Raw genomic sequence first — 16112 nt, forward strand, 5'->3', positions numbered from 1 at the left:
CTCGACGAGGAACCGAGCGCCTTCTAGAGCTCTACCATGCCCAACGAGGAACCGAGTGCCTTCCGGGGCTCCGTGGTGCCCGATAAGGAACCAAGCACCTTCCTCTTCAAAGAGTACAAATCCATGCCTATAGAAGGTCCAAATCACAAGATTAAAGACAAAAGAAAGGCCAAATGAAGCAATGGGAGATTCGGGTCATACCTTAAGGAGCCAAGCTAAGACCCCCGTCGATTAGTCAATCCTCATCCATCTTCTGGACTGCCTTGGAGGAAGAGAAAATATTCCTTAGTCGAAGCACTCAATTGAATGAAGGAGTGTTATCAACGCAATGTGTCGACCAAGCAAGGTTGAATCCCCAGTCTTAGCGTAAACTTACGAGGAAGAAGCGCTCTTATCAACCTTTATTGTTAGAAGGGGCACCACTGACCTTAAAACCACCACGAGCGACTAAGTAGTAGCCAATTCTCCCCTTGCACAATAAAAAAGCAAATGACAAAAAGGGTGTAAGTCAGAGTAATATAGACACGTTGGCATTCTTTAATGAACACTATTATGTAACGTCATGAGTTTGACGCCATTTGAGAATATGATATCCCTTACCATTGGAGGTAGGACACTATCAGCAAATGAAGGGGAAGATGGAGTCCCACCTCAAAGGCGTCACAGGCAGAAAGACCCAAGCGTGGGGTCGAAAGGGTACTAACCAATGTACTCGAGGCATGTGAGTCGAGAAAACTCGATCCATGCTAAGATTAATCCGTCACGATTAAGGCGCAATGCGAAATGTGCTCGAGGTGTGTGAGTCAATCGTGCCAAGTGAAATGTGTCATGATGGAGACACAAGATGAAATATATTTGAGGCATGTGAGTCGAGAAAACTTGACTCGCGCCAAGATTAATTCACCACGATTTAGACATATGATGAAATGTGCCCGAAGTGTGTTGGTCGAGAAAACCCGACCGCCACTAAGATTAATCCGCCATAGTAGAGATATAGAGCGAAAAGTGCCCGAGACGTGTGAGTCGTGAAAAGTCACCTTAGAGCCACTTCAAACACTTGCACCTTCGGGTTTGGACCACATCAGATTGACTTAGACGTTGACAACGATTTTTCTCAATATTTTGATATTAGAAGAAGAGCCAAAATGATAGGAAATACATTAACGACCAATCAATATCTAACACATAAGCACAATGTGGAAACTATAGTGGAAGGAGAGAGATCCAAGTCACCCCCGCCCATCTACCCACGTGGACAAAAGTCTAAGACGGATTATTTGAGGGTGTCTCTCCCCTACTGCTCATGTGGACAAAACGCTAAGAAGGGGACGTTGAAGTAGTTACGGGTTGTCCCTTTTAAGGTATAAAAGGTAATCCTGACATCATGCCAAGAGGGCTCTCTTCCTGAAAAAATTGATACCTTCTAAACCCTCGATGACTAATTTAAACATTGAAGGATCGGATCGAGAAACTTCTCCCGATATTAATCTGAATATAGGTAGCGCCTCGGGAGCTCGATACCCCCCACCTTGAAGCCAATTCGGATACTCATATACCTTCGGATTTAGATCACCTCAGGTTTACTCATACATGTACGATAGCATCAATATCTTAATTCATTGATACTCTTCTAAAGTCGCGAAAGAACCAAATCAGAGACGATATATGTTTCAATCTTCGGATTATTGAATCAGAAGAAATTTTTTGAGAAATGTAGTCGGATCAAATAAAACCTCTTTAGATCAGATTTAATTGCTGTCCTGCAAATAAAGAGACATAAAGAAGGACGTGATTACCTAAAAGTGGAGTGTCGACTTCAGTTCTGGCGATCGGCGATGTAGCGAGCGAGATGGCGCAGGGGCGCCGCCTTGACGCGGTCGAACCCATGCAGCTCTGCTTCCGCTTTCACCACCAGGGTTTGTGCCAGCTCCTGCGCCTTCTCGAGGCCCATCAGCTTCGGGTACGTCGTCTTGCCGCTCGCCACGTCCTTTCCGGCCGTTTTCCCCAACTCCTCCGTCGTTTTCGTCACGTCCAGTATGTCGTCCACCACCTGGAACAGCTGGCCGACGCAGCGCGCGTACCGCCTTACGCTCTCGACCTCGGCGTCCCCGCCGCCGCCCATGATCACCCCACACGCCGCGGCCGCCTCCAGCAGCCTCGCCGTCTTGTGCAGGTGGATGTACTCCAGCACGCCGATGCCCACTGCCTTGCCCTCGCTGTCGATGTCCACAAACTGGCCCGCCACCAGCCCCTCCGACCCAATCGCCGACCCGTACTCCGCGACGGCCCGGAGAACCGGATCCGCCGGCACTCTGGCCGTGGCGGCGGCCACGTGCTCGAAGGCCAGGGCGATGAGGGCGTCGCCGGTGATCACGGCGGTGCCCTCGCCGAAGACACGGTGGTTGGACGGCTGGCCCCGACGGAGGTCGTCGTTGTCCATGCAGGGGAGGTCGTCGTGGATGAGGGACACGGCGTGCAGCATCTCGACGGCGCAGGCGACGGGCATGACGGTGGCCTCATCGCCTCCGACGAGCTCACAAGAGGCGAGGGCGAGGATAGGGCAGATGCGCTTGCCGGCGCTCAGGAGGGAGTAGCGCATCGACTCGTGGAGCCGCTCAGGGTAGCGGAGGGGCACAGCACGGTCCAGGGCCGCGTCCACCCGCCGGGCCTTGTCGGCCATGTACGCCTTCAGGTCGAACCGGTCCACCGCCGCTTCGGCCTGTCCTATCGGACCATCGTGCAGCCGGGTGGAGGCGGATCGCAAGACCGCAGGGACGCGGCCGCTCCCCGGAGCACGGGCGAGGAGACGCGCCGTCACGTATGCCATGAGACGGCGGCGGTGTCGCGAAGCGTTCTTCCTTGGGAGAGACTTGGATCCATTTCATTTTAAGTTGGGCGTTCGCCTCCCTGTGGATGGCAGGTTGATTATTAGAGGATTAGCTTAAAATGAAAAGAATAAAGCACTTATATTGATAATTAAAATAAAGAGAAATTTTTTATAGGAAAAGGAAAAATGATGAAGAATATGCAACTTTGAGTGAATAAGTGATCCAAAATATTCTCATCTAATCCTTGTGATGAGTGCCTCTATCCATAGTTTTGTACATCTTCTTTATGGGACGCTGCAGATCTAAACTCTCATGTGTTTTCTACGGAGAAACATTAGCTCCCTCTATTTAATCCGAACCAAATCATGTGTTACTCGAACCGGCCAGTTTCCGGTTCATTTGCCGACCCCGGTCTAAAGCATCGCCTACTTGACCCCAACCGGCAGAACCGCGTGTCGAGTGTCTCTTTCTTCTCTCTCTCCCCCCTTTCCATCTCTTTCTAGGGTTTCGACACCAGGCGACGGGTCACCGGCTTCCGATGGAGACGATGGGCGACCTCGCTGCCGCCCTGGACGCGTCGCCGACCTCCGATTCGGCAGCGAAGAGCGGCGCTGGTGCGGCCACCGACGCGTCGCGGATCGCGGAGATGAAGGCGTGGTTGGCTTCCCAGTTCGAGGCGGCGGGGAGGCACGTGCCGGCTTTCGAGTACACTCCCCGCAGCGTTGCCCACCTGCATTCCCTCGCCTCCCTCTCTCAGGCCCGATCCCGTGCCGCCTCCATCGTCGCCGCCGACCTCCGCCTCAAAGCTTCCGAGTACCGTGCCGAGGCCGCTCGGATCCGCGAGGTCCTGGAGCGCGTTGGCCTCGCGCGGGAGCAACTCTCCCCTGGCGCAATTGGGTCCGCTCAGGTCGTCGCTGGCGTCGCCAATCTACTAAACATCCGGGACACGGAGATGAGTAGGTAGGCTTAGGGTTAGGGTTGGGTTTCATATTGCAATGTGATCTTTTCTTGTAATGGTTATGCTCTTGGGGATGCATTTTCTGTTGACATAATATGGAATTGGGTGCAGTTTTGTTGTGGCCATGGGAGATCTGTCTTTGAGGAAGGCAGATGTGGAGGAGAAGAGGGCGAAGGTGCAGAAGGAGTCCAAGGTTCTTCTTGAATACACTAGAAAAGCCATTGCGAAGCTCAATGATCTTAAGAAGTAAGAATTCTTATTTGTTTCAAGATTCTCAAGTTTTAGTAAATCACGACTTTCTATTTGAGTTCTATAAGAGTCAAATTGGTCCTTAGTTTGTCAACTCCTTTATAAACATAAAGTTTTTTAGTCACTTTTTTTTTTTTTTACAGTTGAGTGATATCTTATGAATTCAGGACTAAGTTTTATCCTCCTCAATTTTTCAGAACACTTGCTAAGTTCGAAAATGAAGTAGGACTGCATGAGGCTCAGATGCTGCAGTGGCAGACAAATCTGGCAATCTTGGATTCGAAAGAGCGCCAGTATATGCTTCAGCTCAATAATTTCAAGGTACTTGTCGATATTTATTTCTCTCAAGATGTCACATGTTGGTTTGTTGAGTTCAACAAAGTCACAGTGACATATTGGTGTATCAGATCAGATTGAAAGCTTATCTCCTAATGGGTTGAACAGAAAACACATTGGTACACATTGTAATCAAGTTGTTTCCTTCATGTTAGTTTTAGATATTGTCTATGCAGGTTCTGGCATAGAGCCATAAACTAGCCAAAATAGAAAACTCTTATGCTGTTACATTGTCTTATTTTCTTGAGTTTGCTGCATTTACTGGTAGTCTCTTGCTAGCAAAATAATATATAGTATATACTCATGTTTGCCCAAACATGCTGGAGCATTGTCTTTGAGCTTATAATTTGGCCTGAACAAAGTAAATTAGTAAGATTTTTTTGGTTTTTAGTGCTTGATCATTCTAAAAGTTTCACTCAGTGTCGGCAATTGGTCTCAAACAAGTGCCACAGCTTTGCGGTTGGAACCAAACCTATGAATCTGGATTGTCAACTGGTTATGTACTGTTTGTTCTTGCTCAATAAGTATGCTCTGAAGATAACTGCTTTGCACACTTCATCAAACATCCAATCATTCTTCCACCCCCTTGATTTCGTCAAAGTATCTTCCTGAAACCAATCGAAGCTGTGATGTCAAAATCAGTGATTAAAAAAGGCGCTCGAGCGCTCGCCTAGGCGCTCGGGCGAGGTGAGGCGAGGCCCAAGCGCCTCGCTAATGTCCCAGGCGGCGCGCTTCAAACAGGCGCCGCCTGGGCGCTTCGGGCGAGCGCCTGGGTAAACCAAGTGACCGAACCAGGATTTTAGGTCTGGTTCAGTCCTGGTTCGGTTGTTAGTTGGTTCAATCGAACCAACTAAACCGATATAACCCTTACCCAACCCTAACCCGCTGCCGCTCCCGATCCCGATCTCGTTGCTCGCCGCTGTCGCTGCTCGCGCCTCCCGCGAGCCCTCTCGCTGCTCGCGCCTCCCGCGAGCCCTCTCGCTGCTCGCGCCTCTTGCGAGCCCTCCCGCTGCTCGCGCCTCCCTTTCCCTTTCCCGCTATCGTTGCCGCCGCTCGCCGCTGCTTCCTTGTTTCTCCGTCAGGCTCAGTATACAGTATACTCTTAATATTAAGTTTATTTGAATTTTGAAATGATTAATTTTCAATACTATTAATAGATTAATAATATATTATTTTGATTTTAATGTTGTTAATTTTTATTTATTTGAAATTATTACATATTTTTATTTAAAATTTTAAATAATTATATTTATTAATTATATTATATATTTTTATATTTTAGCGTCTCGCTTCGCTCGAGCGAGCATCTGGGCGAGCGCCTAGCGCCTCGGGCGTTTTTGGACCTTGGCGCCTAGCGCTTTTTAAATCACTGGTCAAAATGTCTCCCAATTCATTGCTTAAAAAAATCTATACGATCATTACCTAATTATTATGTCAAACTTGTTGATGTTTGAATATGTTTGACAAAGTAGGTGCTGAAATTATCACTCTCTTCTGAAATTATTTTAGTTAGTATATCTCTCATGAAAATTTTAGGGATTTGTATGGCATAGTACAAGATCTGGTCTTGCATACTCCACATACTCCAGTATCATCTCTTGTGTCACTCGAAATTTGGGAAACTAAGTCTTTTAAGGACAATGAAAATATATCAAGAACCATCTCACATGCATTCCTTGAGTGTAGTTCTTGAGCTCCCATGAGGATCAACCGATAGTTACAGTATGTATAGTGGTAGCTAGAGAGGAGCATAATCATGGTGCATGATGCTCACTTTTTACCATACATATCGATAAACAATATGGATGCCATACTTTCATAAACATAGTAATATGCAATATTCACCAGAATACAAAATTTGACTGCGCCAGTTGTATATTGGTAAATCTTTTGTCACACATTTGCATTATTTAGCTTGCCTCATTCTGGTGCAGTTCATAATATGCCTATCATCAATAGGCATTGGTAAAGTACACTAGTCATGTTCTTGTCTATGACTTTAGTATGTTCCTAGGGCTCATTATCTGGATCTCCATTGTGCGGCAAGAGTGTCCTGTGAGCTGCCTTTAGAAAAGGAGGGGACTTCATCCGACTGGTGGCTGACCTTTGTCTCTCAACAGGAAACTTATTGCATAGTGGGAATACGATCAAGTTTCGCAAGCACATTATTGGCGTTTGAGTATCTTGAAATGAACTAGTATAGAAGCACACTTTTCTTTGTTCTTTTCACTGCATCCTCATATCTTTTGATAGAAAGTGGCCATCGCAAGTTCACTATTATAGTAGCTTAGGTAGATAACTGACTTCTTTTGTGTTTAGCTCTTGCTCTTGAAAACCTTAGCTAAATTTGTGTTTCTATTCCATTTCTTAATTTTAGTTTGTATTTTTAAATTGGCTTTCATTATTGAAATAAGCATACTATTATTTTTTGATAAAAACGGAATCAATCAGTATATGACAAGCCATAAGGTCTCAAAATGTTTATGGTTGGCTGTCTGGATGTTTACTTGGCACTAAGCTTTGTTAAAGGAAGTATTATACACAATACTTAGGTATGTATTATGAAATTATTATTGGACTGCTGTTGATTTGAACAGTAATTTGAAATTTTATTAATGTGCCTGATTTAATATAAGAGGATATAGAGCTAACACATTTTTTCATCAACTGGTTACATTCAAGATATCCTTTAAGAAATGCTCTAAGGTGGTAGAAGAAGTTATTAATTACTGAAAAATGCAAGTTATGTATCGGAATGCTTAGTGGATGTATTTGGGTTCGTAGCTGTTAAAGATCACGGAGCTTGTGATTATGGTTGAGTTTCCAGTTTCTGATTTGATGATCTATAATTTATTTCTGACTTGTTATGAATAGATGTATGGAACTACCGTGTGGAACTTTTTGTAAACACCTTTTAATTTATTCAACTTTTTTGGTGGGAATTTATTTGAATGATGCTGACTTTTTATACTTATTTTTGAATGAAATTTGTACTTGAAAATTAGGTTGTGTTGTGAGCAGGCAATACTAAATCGTGTCGGATATACGTCGGATATCAACCATGGTGTGCTGATGGAAATGGCCGAGCATAAGAAGGACTTGGAGAAGAAAACCAAACCCATCTTGGATACCTTGAGGAGCTACCAAGACTTGCCACCTGTATGTATCATTGTTTCAATATATACTTTTTTTGTTGTTGCTAACAGAATTCAAGACACCGTCTGTAACTTGTTCAGGATAAAACTCTTGCTGCATTAGCTATTGAGGACAAAAAAAGGCAATATGCAGCTGCGGAGAAGTATCTAGAAGAAGTTCTACATTCTGCTCTAAACACGCCAGAGATATGACACGTACGTCAAGTGTTTCTTTAAGATGAAATATATAAATTTTATAATGGTGCCATGTAAATCAAGCTGACTATGGTCTATTGGAGATGTCAAATATGATCTTATAAAAAATAAATAAAATTATAGCACAGTTTTATGCCTGTCCACGATTCATGGATTAATGCAGGATGGATAGGTTTGTTCTGCTGTGTGTATATGAGCCTTTGTGTAGATAAATGATGCTCGGTATTAGTTAAATGACTCTTTTTTTTTTCTTTCTCTTTTACTGTCTGCTCTGGATCGGCAGAAAGATGTGCATCAAAATATAATACTTGAGTCTTAGGGATCAAACAGAACAGTTATGAAAAAAAAAAAAAAAAGAACATGTCACCATGCTGTCAATAATTGTAAGAGATGATTTATGTGAAAAAATCAGGGAAGATTGCAATGATAATAATTGTAAGAGATAGAGATCGTTAGTATAATAGAAACTAGATATAACATGGTCTCGGCTACACTAATTAGATTGATAAGGATGCTTCTATTTTTGCTTCATAATTTTCCAATATCTTTCCAGTTTTGCAATTAAAAAGGAACATTTGCTCCCTATTTTAGCAAAACAGTTATCTAGATAATACTTTTATTGGCTTTATTGGCGTGGCCATGTGGTTGTTTGTTGAAACTGATATCTACCGTGACTAACTTGGAACAAGGTTTTATGACAGGTTGGTAGATGGAACCTTGAAGCTTCGAGCATTGGAATTCTAGCACTCTGAAGCATCTGGCTGCGGAGGTGAGGTAACGGTAAATGATGGCCTGCAGAGATACACCTCAATTGCATGAGCATGAGGATCAGCAAATTGAATGTTCTTTTATTAATTATATTTTTGACACCATGTGCTGGCAAGTGGGAACTACCACCACTTGTTGTTGTTGTATATAATAATTTCTCGCTGTTGGCATGTCAATGGCAATTTGGCGCATGTATGTAGTGATGTTTGCTGTTCTTCTTATTGTGTTAATGGTTTATGCACCCTTCAGTCTGTCTATGAAAACCATGTGGGTGCAACGAACATTTTCAAGCACATGGAGGAGGTTCATTGGTTCTGTATTCACCGTGGTGGGTGGATTTATAAACCTCTGCTTTGTCAAGAACTCATCCAAGAATGGTTATCTTCGATCGAGAGGAATGAATGTGGGGATCAGACTGTGGATCTGTGTTCTCTGATTCTGCCATCAACTCTTGGAAATTAGAGCTACATCTTTCTTATGAAGCTACAGGCACATACATCTGTGTCATGTGCCTAACCCAACCCATCATAGTGCAAGTCATAAGCTTGTGAGACAACCAACTTCGTCTGGCTTAACGATGTATTATATCCTTCAAGTCCAGTGTACATGACACGACCAAACACAGTTTTACTCGGTTCATGAGACATTACAGCAGCAACATGTGTGATAAATAATCCTTTACTCGTGATCTGACATCTCTAACTGTTTAAGAAAAAGTAAAAAGATGGCAGAATGATCATTGCTAAAGTTTGCAATACATACAGGCCGAAGACAGGACAGCAACAGGGAGAGCTACGATAGACGATTGGTTAGATTTAAAAGCTGATCGTCTGCCAGTGGATGCATTTTCTGAATGGAATGCTTGCAGATTACTGTTACTGCGAATTTGTTACAAAATGGTAAATTCTCTTGATGAGATTGTAAAGGAAGTTACTCTCATGTTAGTGAAACTAGTCTCTTTAACTTTCCCTGAGCCAGACTTCGACATCCAGGAGTGATCAGAAGTCTGTAGCTTCACCTTCTGCCATCTGCTTATCTTTGACCCTTCAATATTGCCCAATTCTGCCATCAGAAGATCAACCTGTTATGACAATAACTAATTAATATAAGGCTAAATATTTGATTGCAGGAGATTAATTAATATAAATGTAGGTGCTGATATGCATACCTGAAAAGCAATGGCAATGGAACTGTTCGGGTACCACATAAATTGACTCAACATGGCACGAAAAGGAATTTCAAGAAATTGTATAGTAACTGTAACTGTAACTGAATACATTTCCCCCCGCATCGCATCGTACAGTTGATGGAACCTCGGTAAATAAATTACCCCAACTCAAATTCAATTTGTCTGTCTATATTTGCTCTTTGATATCCTTGAGCAGAACATGAACATCAAAAGCACAGATGATAGTAGAAAAAGCCTGAAATAATTCCGCAGATCTTTCATACCGAGGTCAAGTCCATCGATCTTGTTTTCTTTGTTACTTTCTAAGCTCCCATCTATGACCTTACCACCCATGGAGTCCCATTTTCTTAAGCCATAAGTTGTAGCAAGCCGGGAAGGACCCAGCCTAAAAAGCGTGAGGAATGCTTCACTCCATTTGTTGACAGCTTTCTGCAATCCAAGTAAAACTTATTCAAAATGAAAAAGCATAAAAGTAGGTAGTTAGGCATTGCTTAAATTACATACATTGAACTCAAGTTTATCTACTGGATTGAACATTTTGAAGCAGTCCTTCGAAGATGCTTCTGAATCACCATATATCTGCAAACAGAAAATGTATAGAAAATCCTTCATTTTGGTGATTAGCAAGCAAATAATGGTAGTAAGGAAAAATTAGTGTGATCAACTAACCTCAAAAGTGAAAGCCATTGGCACTTTAACAACATCATACATATAATCAGTTGTTGTCCCATGAGCAAGATACCTGAAAAGCATGTTTATTCCATGTTCATAGAGTATCGTTGTTCAAAATCTAGAGGAAATAGTTGCTTTCAAGTAATACAAACCCTACTAAGCCTCCGCCTGACCCAACTAAGCATTTCTCTTCAAAGTGAAGACGGTTTACATCCCATAGTAAAAACTCCATTAAATTTGACATGTGCCCATCTGGCGTAGTATTCTTGTGATCATATGGCATGAATAGAGCCTGTAAACCACTAAATGAGTATAGAAAAATACAAATCCAATCCCTCTTGAGCTAAAGACTGTTAGCTGTTATTTTTCAAAAGCTTAGCAAGCTAAAAAATTTGTGATTGATAACATCTGTAACTTCAGAAGCCAATTCTATAACAGAGTGTCCAGACATGTCCATCAGGACCGCTACTTCAAAACAATCACAACACTTGTCTTGGAGTTACATGCAAGTTATTGCCACATGTTGGCTGATTTTCCATTTGCAGATGTCTCAGATACTTGCTGTAAATATAAAAAAATTTAAGTAAAAGAACAGGTGCTTCAAGGATATTTGGGGATACTAATTGAATATTAATGTAGAGCTTTATCATCATTGTTTGCCTTCTAACGATGGACAAATGGACTGGAATATTGTCAATAGAAAATTATTACAGAAAGTTACTTCTCTCATTGTTTATTAGCATAACCTTTTCGGTTCACAACAGTGTTCTGAGAAATATCTTCTCTCATTATTACTTACCATGAAATGAAATTCTCAATGGTGCAATATCTGATTTCCTAAACAAATGCAAAAGCTTTAAAGTGTCATATAAACAAATTAACCATAAACATATTAGTCATATCCATGTTACATTATATCCTATTTCCTAAATTTTTATGGAAGTCTTTCTTCTCAGATTCAACAAACTTCACATCTATATTCTTTTATTTTTTCACTAATTTCTGCAAATGTCTGCTCCTCATGGCTTCTGCCAAATAAAATTAGCCTTAATATTCAATTTGTAATCGGATAAAATTTCCCGTGGATGAATAGCATCTTCTATTTAGGAAGGAAAGATCATATAGTCAGATGCTTAGCTACAAAAGAAAAGTATTCAGAATCCTTATCAGAATGCAGGCAGTTTTAGCTTCATTGTACAAGAAAAATAACATTCTCACTTCTTAGTAAACTGAAGTCTTTTACTGACTACAAAACCAAGTAGAAAATTTAAGGTTGCAAGTCCAAGGACTAAAAGAGGAAGTTAGAGAAGAACCGCATAGTCTACCTCCATTCCTGAGTGCACATTCACCCAAATATGAGGTTCAAAGGACTTGGCAAGCTGCCGCATTATTTGAGCCTCAGGCTCACTGAAAGGGGCTGTTCCAGGGTTTTCTTCATATGGATCATAGTCCTGTCAAATTTAGGAAAAGTAAAGAAGTGCATCAACATTTACCCAATCATCATAATATCACCAATTTACTGAAGAATTGGATAATAATGCATGCATGTATGGCTACACACATACACAAAAAAAACACTATCTTGCCACAATGTGTTAACATCTGTCAGAAGTTCAAATCTCTAGTATCTTAGCAATAATAAAATAACTGGTATTAACTTGAGCTTCAAATGTATCATGCAGTTCAGAAAAAAAAAAGGCTATTATTTTTTTTTAAATGATGATACATTGTCCTACTAAGTTGGTAAAAGGAGTAAATTGCACTGGACTGGTTATATAAGTTGCATAGGTGGTTGACAATGTAAAAAGATGAGGGATGCAAATTTGTGCAAGTATCAGAAATTTGGATCAATTTCTCAGAAAAGAGAAGTATACTAAAGAACTTAACCTTCTCCTTCTTTCCCCAATCCACACCCCAATTTCTGTTAAGATCAACTCCTCTTCCTGCAGATGAAAAGAACTTAGAGAAAGCCATTGATGAATACAATAATTGATGAATACAATAATTTGTACACTTAACTGTGCAAAATACATACCATTTCTCCTTTCACAAAGGTCTCCTGCTTCAACAAGCTTGCGTCCATTCAAATTTTCCATTGGCACCACCTATCAAATGCAAGATATATTACTAGAATCACATCTAGTTTGTCGGGAGCCTTTTTCTATTTTGTGCTTCACTAATTATGAAGAGCTACATAATACAGTGAATTACATTTTAAAAAAAGAACTTGGCAAGCATATCATTTGTTGGAAACATCAAAGTTGTTAGATTTTATTAAAAGGACATACCCAGTGCACGAGACTCCCACCAATGCGGGGTTTGGAGAAGGCTAATGTACCCAGATGTCAGATTTTATTGCTTAATCAAATTTACATAATCATATTAGAAAGTTAAAGTGTTCTTAAAAGAACAAAAAACAATAATGCAAAGGTCTCCAACAGAGAGATGCCTATCAAACTTGCTGCACGAAAAATTTGTATCCATCAATTGAAAGGAACTGAAGCACTGGAAAAGATCACTACCAGTGAGCACCAACAAATAGCTGCTCACTCCTATTAGAGAAATACCAATGAACATGACAATTATTAAACAAATAAGATGGAAGGAGTTTGACTTTTATATAAGCTATTGTGTGAAAGGAGCCTGACTTTTGTATAAGTTATCAGGGGGGTCCCATTGACGATCTCTGGGGGCTATCATGGTTATTCCTGCTGAGGTCTCAAATGGTTGTTGCCAGGCACAATGCCTGCTGCTAACCTGGGTGACAAGGCTGATAATCCTACCCTCGAGGGACAGGGAAACATTGTCAGTTGTCTGATGGCAGGACAGTGCATCAGCATGTCAAGGCAGGATGGGCATGCCATTATCTCATGTCAAGTTTCTCCTCAAATGACTACAATTATCTTCTTCATACAAGTCATCGAGCAATCTCAAACCAATGACAAAAGAAATCCTTGCTCGAATATAAATAAGAATGTTTAAGCCATTTCTTTAATTTTAAGTAGATTTTCTTAGTCCATTTTAGGGGGGGGGAAGTACTTTTAAAAATAAAGGTGTCAAACAGTAGACAACATAGACTTGTTACAAGGTGTTCTTTCTCCTCTCTAGTATGTTATAAGGTGCCAATACCCATCGAGAACAAAAAAGAAAAAAAAAACCATCCTGAGGACTACTACAAGTAATTTATACATAAATCAAAACAAGTAATACTGTATATTATTTGTGTTTCTCCTCTCTTATTTTTCTGTCCAGTTTTCCTTCTAAGTAGATCCTGAGTAAGAAGTCAAGAAGCTGGAAATGTATAATAATAGAAGACATTCAGCTGACTGCCAAGATTCTGCTTGAACTCCTACCTATTAGATTAGTATTTCTGGGAAGATGATCCATTCAAAAGTTTCCATCAATTTCTTGTTTTAAATAGTTGTGATTGAACCTAAATATGACATAAGAGTCCTTAAACAAGTAGAGTATTGATAGGTGGTAACACTATTAATAGAAGCTTTATCAAGCTATAGGACCTCTACCACAAGTGACTCTGTATTCTAGTTGACATATCACTTCTTTCCTCTGCTATCATCCCTCCTTATCATCAATCCCAATTCTCCTCTTCCAAATTCCAAGGAACCCTATAAGCTGTTGTTTGATAGTTGAAACTAAGCTGGATCTAATGTAATCTCTATAATTAACTACTATCTAGGATAACAAGTATAAAACTTGACAAACTTAGTTACAGGCCTATACTTTTTTTTTCCTCCATTAGTATTTTGATTTAAAGCTTGACAATGTAAACACACAATCAATTAAGTTAACTTCAGATAAGTAAGCTTCTTGGTCATAACAGATAACTATTGAACAACAATTAAGTAAGCTATCTTGCGATAAACGGTTGAGTATGTAATAAATACTGACTTTGATTTGATAAAGGACTAATCCATAAATGAGCATCTTAAATGACCAACAAGTAAGATTGCTTTGTCACACCATGAATTTGGAACATTCATAAGGTCAGTCAAGGTATCACTTTCTGGACCAGAAAACATATTCAGGTCGACAAATTATAGTATCCAGAAGGCTAGCATGCATCTATCAACGTCTAACCCTGAAAAAAAAATTCCTTCTGCCTCGAGAAGTATATACAAACAGGCCAATTAAGATGATGTTACATTTATATAAAATTATATATCCATTCCTAACTATCCTAATATAAAACAAATCTGAAGTGCCTGCTGTATGGTTTACCTTTATCACAATGTTATCCAGCTCTTTAGTAATGGACACCGGGCCCATGCTCAGTATGTTATGCTCTTCAGCCAAAACAGAAAGTAGTTGCAATGCTACTTCAGAGGTTATAAGCTCTCTCCCGTGCTGTCCAAAGCTCTGGAATACAAGGAATGTTCTGTCACAGATATGAGCCATTAAAATCTGAGAGAATCCATCCATACTCAGATTAAGGCATTAGCAAAATAACAGTAATTCTTTTATTTATTAGGTTTTTCTTAATCAAAAGCAAATCATCATTTTCAACAAAATGATTCTCTTCACACTGTAAACTGATTTGAAATGCTGAATAAAAGCTATCATTTTTTCTTATGATATCCAGTTTCCGTTACTCTCTTGATTAAAACAATGTGACAACAACATAATATGCCCAATATAAATACCTTCCAACATAAAGCAATTCATACTACTCACCATAAGTATACGGAACTTTGATTTTTCATTATCATGCTTCGTTTTTCGATCATATGTAACCACTAATACCTCTGCAGCATAGCCTCTATTGCCCATTTTCACTGTCTCCATCTATTGTTATTTAGCCAAGATAACATCAAAGTCAAGAATCAACAAATATTTAAGCGTTCCTAAAGAACAATAAGCTGAACCACTTACAGACAAAGTGTCTGGATGCCGAAGTACCAGCGACTTGATTTCCTTCAGCAAAGCATCACTGACGAAAATCACAGGGCAAAATTTTTCACAAAGAAATAAAGAAAAAAAATCTTTATCATTTTAATATAGTTTCCATAAATTAATTACAGGAAAAATGATTCAAGATCTGAAAGCAAGATGCCAGCATAAATCACACTTTCGAAACTTATTCTAATTAAACATAACAGAACCCCGTTCATCATATTTCCTCGTTACTTGAAAGAGAATCCCTCTAAAGTCGAGATAAGCGGTTGATTCAATCATTAACATCCATACTTGTTTCCCATTTCCAAGTAATCTTGATTCAGTTTTGCTTTAGCAGCATACTATTACGAAAACCTATCTGATCTTGGAGGCACCTCCAATCTGACACCAAACATAAGCACAAGAAAAGGCAAACTGAACCCGAACAACGATGAAGAACAATTTTCTAAATTACAACAAGAGAAAAGCATAACAAATCTGGAAAAACGGAATCAAATGTAGCACCTCGTATGATAGAGATCGAGAGGGATAGACGTCAAAGGAGCGTCCGACGAAGAATTGACCCCTCGAGGGTTCGTAATGAAGGGCACGAGGACGACGACGATGACGACCACGATGGAGGATCGGAGAGGAAGAAGAGCCCTCATCGTCTCTCTCTTTCTCTCTCTCTCTCTCTCTCCGTCTCGCTCTCCCCCGCCTCCTTTCTCTCTCCTTCCTTTTTGACCGAACAGAGGAATTGGCCTCGGCGTAGCAAAAAATAACAAATACTTTGTGAGACCTCTACCTGCTCTGTGATTGGATTGCCAGATAGCCCCGAAGGTGAGTTCAAGGTGGGCCCCCAACAGCCC

The 16112-nt window shown here is 40.6% G+C and overlaps 3 protein-coding genes across 6 annotated transcripts; 1 reads left to right on the forward strand and 2 right to left on the reverse strand.

Moving 5' to 3' along the window:
* Positions 1-1816: 1816 nt before the first annotated feature.
* LOC135636613 (heterodimeric geranylgeranyl pyrophosphate synthase large subunit 1, chloroplastic-like) lies at positions 1817-2931 on the reverse strand. Its single transcript, XM_065148473.1, has one exon. The coding sequence runs from the start codon at positions 2825-2827 to the stop codon at positions 1817-1819; it is 1011 nt and encodes a 336-aa protein (XP_065004545.1). The 5' UTR covers positions 2828-2931.
* Positions 2932-3275: 344 nt separating this feature from the next.
* On the forward strand, positions 3276-8740 carry LOC135636614 (AUGMIN subunit 1-like). Its single transcript, XM_065148474.1, has 6 exons — positions 3276-3788; positions 3898-4032; positions 4233-4356; positions 7393-7530; positions 7608-7721; positions 8423-8740. Exons 1-5 carry the CDS (start codon positions 3367-3369, stop codon positions 7716-7718), a joined length of 930 nt encoding a protein of 309 aa, XP_065004546.1. The 5' UTR covers positions 3276-3366; the 3' UTR covers positions 7719-7721; positions 8423-8740.
* A 411-nt stretch (positions 8741-9151) lies between these two features.
* On the reverse strand, positions 9152-15975 carry LOC103980615 (uncharacterized). Of its 4 annotated transcripts, none has more exons than XM_065148471.1 (12): positions 15769-15975; positions 15241-15298; positions 15043-15153; positions 14590-14727; positions 12386-12455; positions 12238-12293; positions 11664-11801; positions 10503-10642; positions 10348-10420; positions 10183-10257; positions 9658-10107; positions 9152-9551 (listed from the first exon to the last, which is right to left on the reverse strand). In XM_065148471.1, the coding sequence occupies exons 1-11, from the start codon at positions 15909-15911 to the stop codon at positions 9832-9834; spliced, it is 1278 nt and encodes a 425-aa protein (XP_065004543.1). In that variant the 5' UTR covers positions 15912-15975; the 3' UTR covers positions 9152-9551; positions 9658-9831. The 4 variants fall into 4 exon arrangements, with proteins under 4 accessions (XP_065004543.1, XP_065004541.1, XP_009395336.2 ...); XM_065148469.1 differs by having other exon boundaries at positions 9152-9570; XM_009397061.3 differs by having other exon boundaries at positions 11676-11801; positions 15769-15972.
* Positions 15976-16112: the final 137 nt, after the last annotated feature.

This window comes from Musa acuminata, chromosome BXJ3-4 (genome assembly GCF_036884655.1).
Source record: "Musa acuminata AAA Group cultivar baxijiao chromosome BXJ3-4, Cavendish_Baxijiao_AAA, whole genome shotgun sequence".
NCBI lineage: Eukaryota > Viridiplantae > Streptophyta > Magnoliopsida > Zingiberales > Musaceae > Musa > Musa acuminata.

Coding starts and splice junctions, on each gene's coding strand:
- LOC135636613 (XM_065148473.1), bottom strand. CDS start 2,827: ATGGCATACGTGACGGCGCGTCTCCTCGCCCGTGCTCCGGGGAGCGGC.
- LOC135636614 (XM_065148474.1), top strand. CDS start 3,367: ATGGAGACGATGGGCGACCTCGCTGCCGCCCTGGACGCGTCGCCGACC. Junction 4,033..4,232: donor AAGCTCAATGATCTTAAGAA/GTAAGAATTCTT, acceptor TCAATTTTTCAG/AACACTTGCTAAGTTCGAAA. Junction 7,531..7,607: donor GCTACCAAGACTTGCCACCT/GTATGTATCATT, acceptor TAACTTGTTCAG/GATAAAACTCTTGCTGCATT.
- LOC103980615 (XM_065148471.1), bottom strand. CDS start 15,911: ATGAGGGCTCTTCTTCCTCTCCGATCCTCCATCGTGGTCGTCATCGTC. Junction 15,299..15,768: donor CTCGATCTCTATCATACGAG/GTGCTACATTTG, acceptor GATTTTCGTCAG/TGATGCTTTGCTGAAGGAAA. Junction 10,108..10,182: donor TAGATAAACTTGAGTTCAAT/GTATGTAATTTA, acceptor CTTGGATTGCAG/AAAGCTGTCAACAAATGGAG.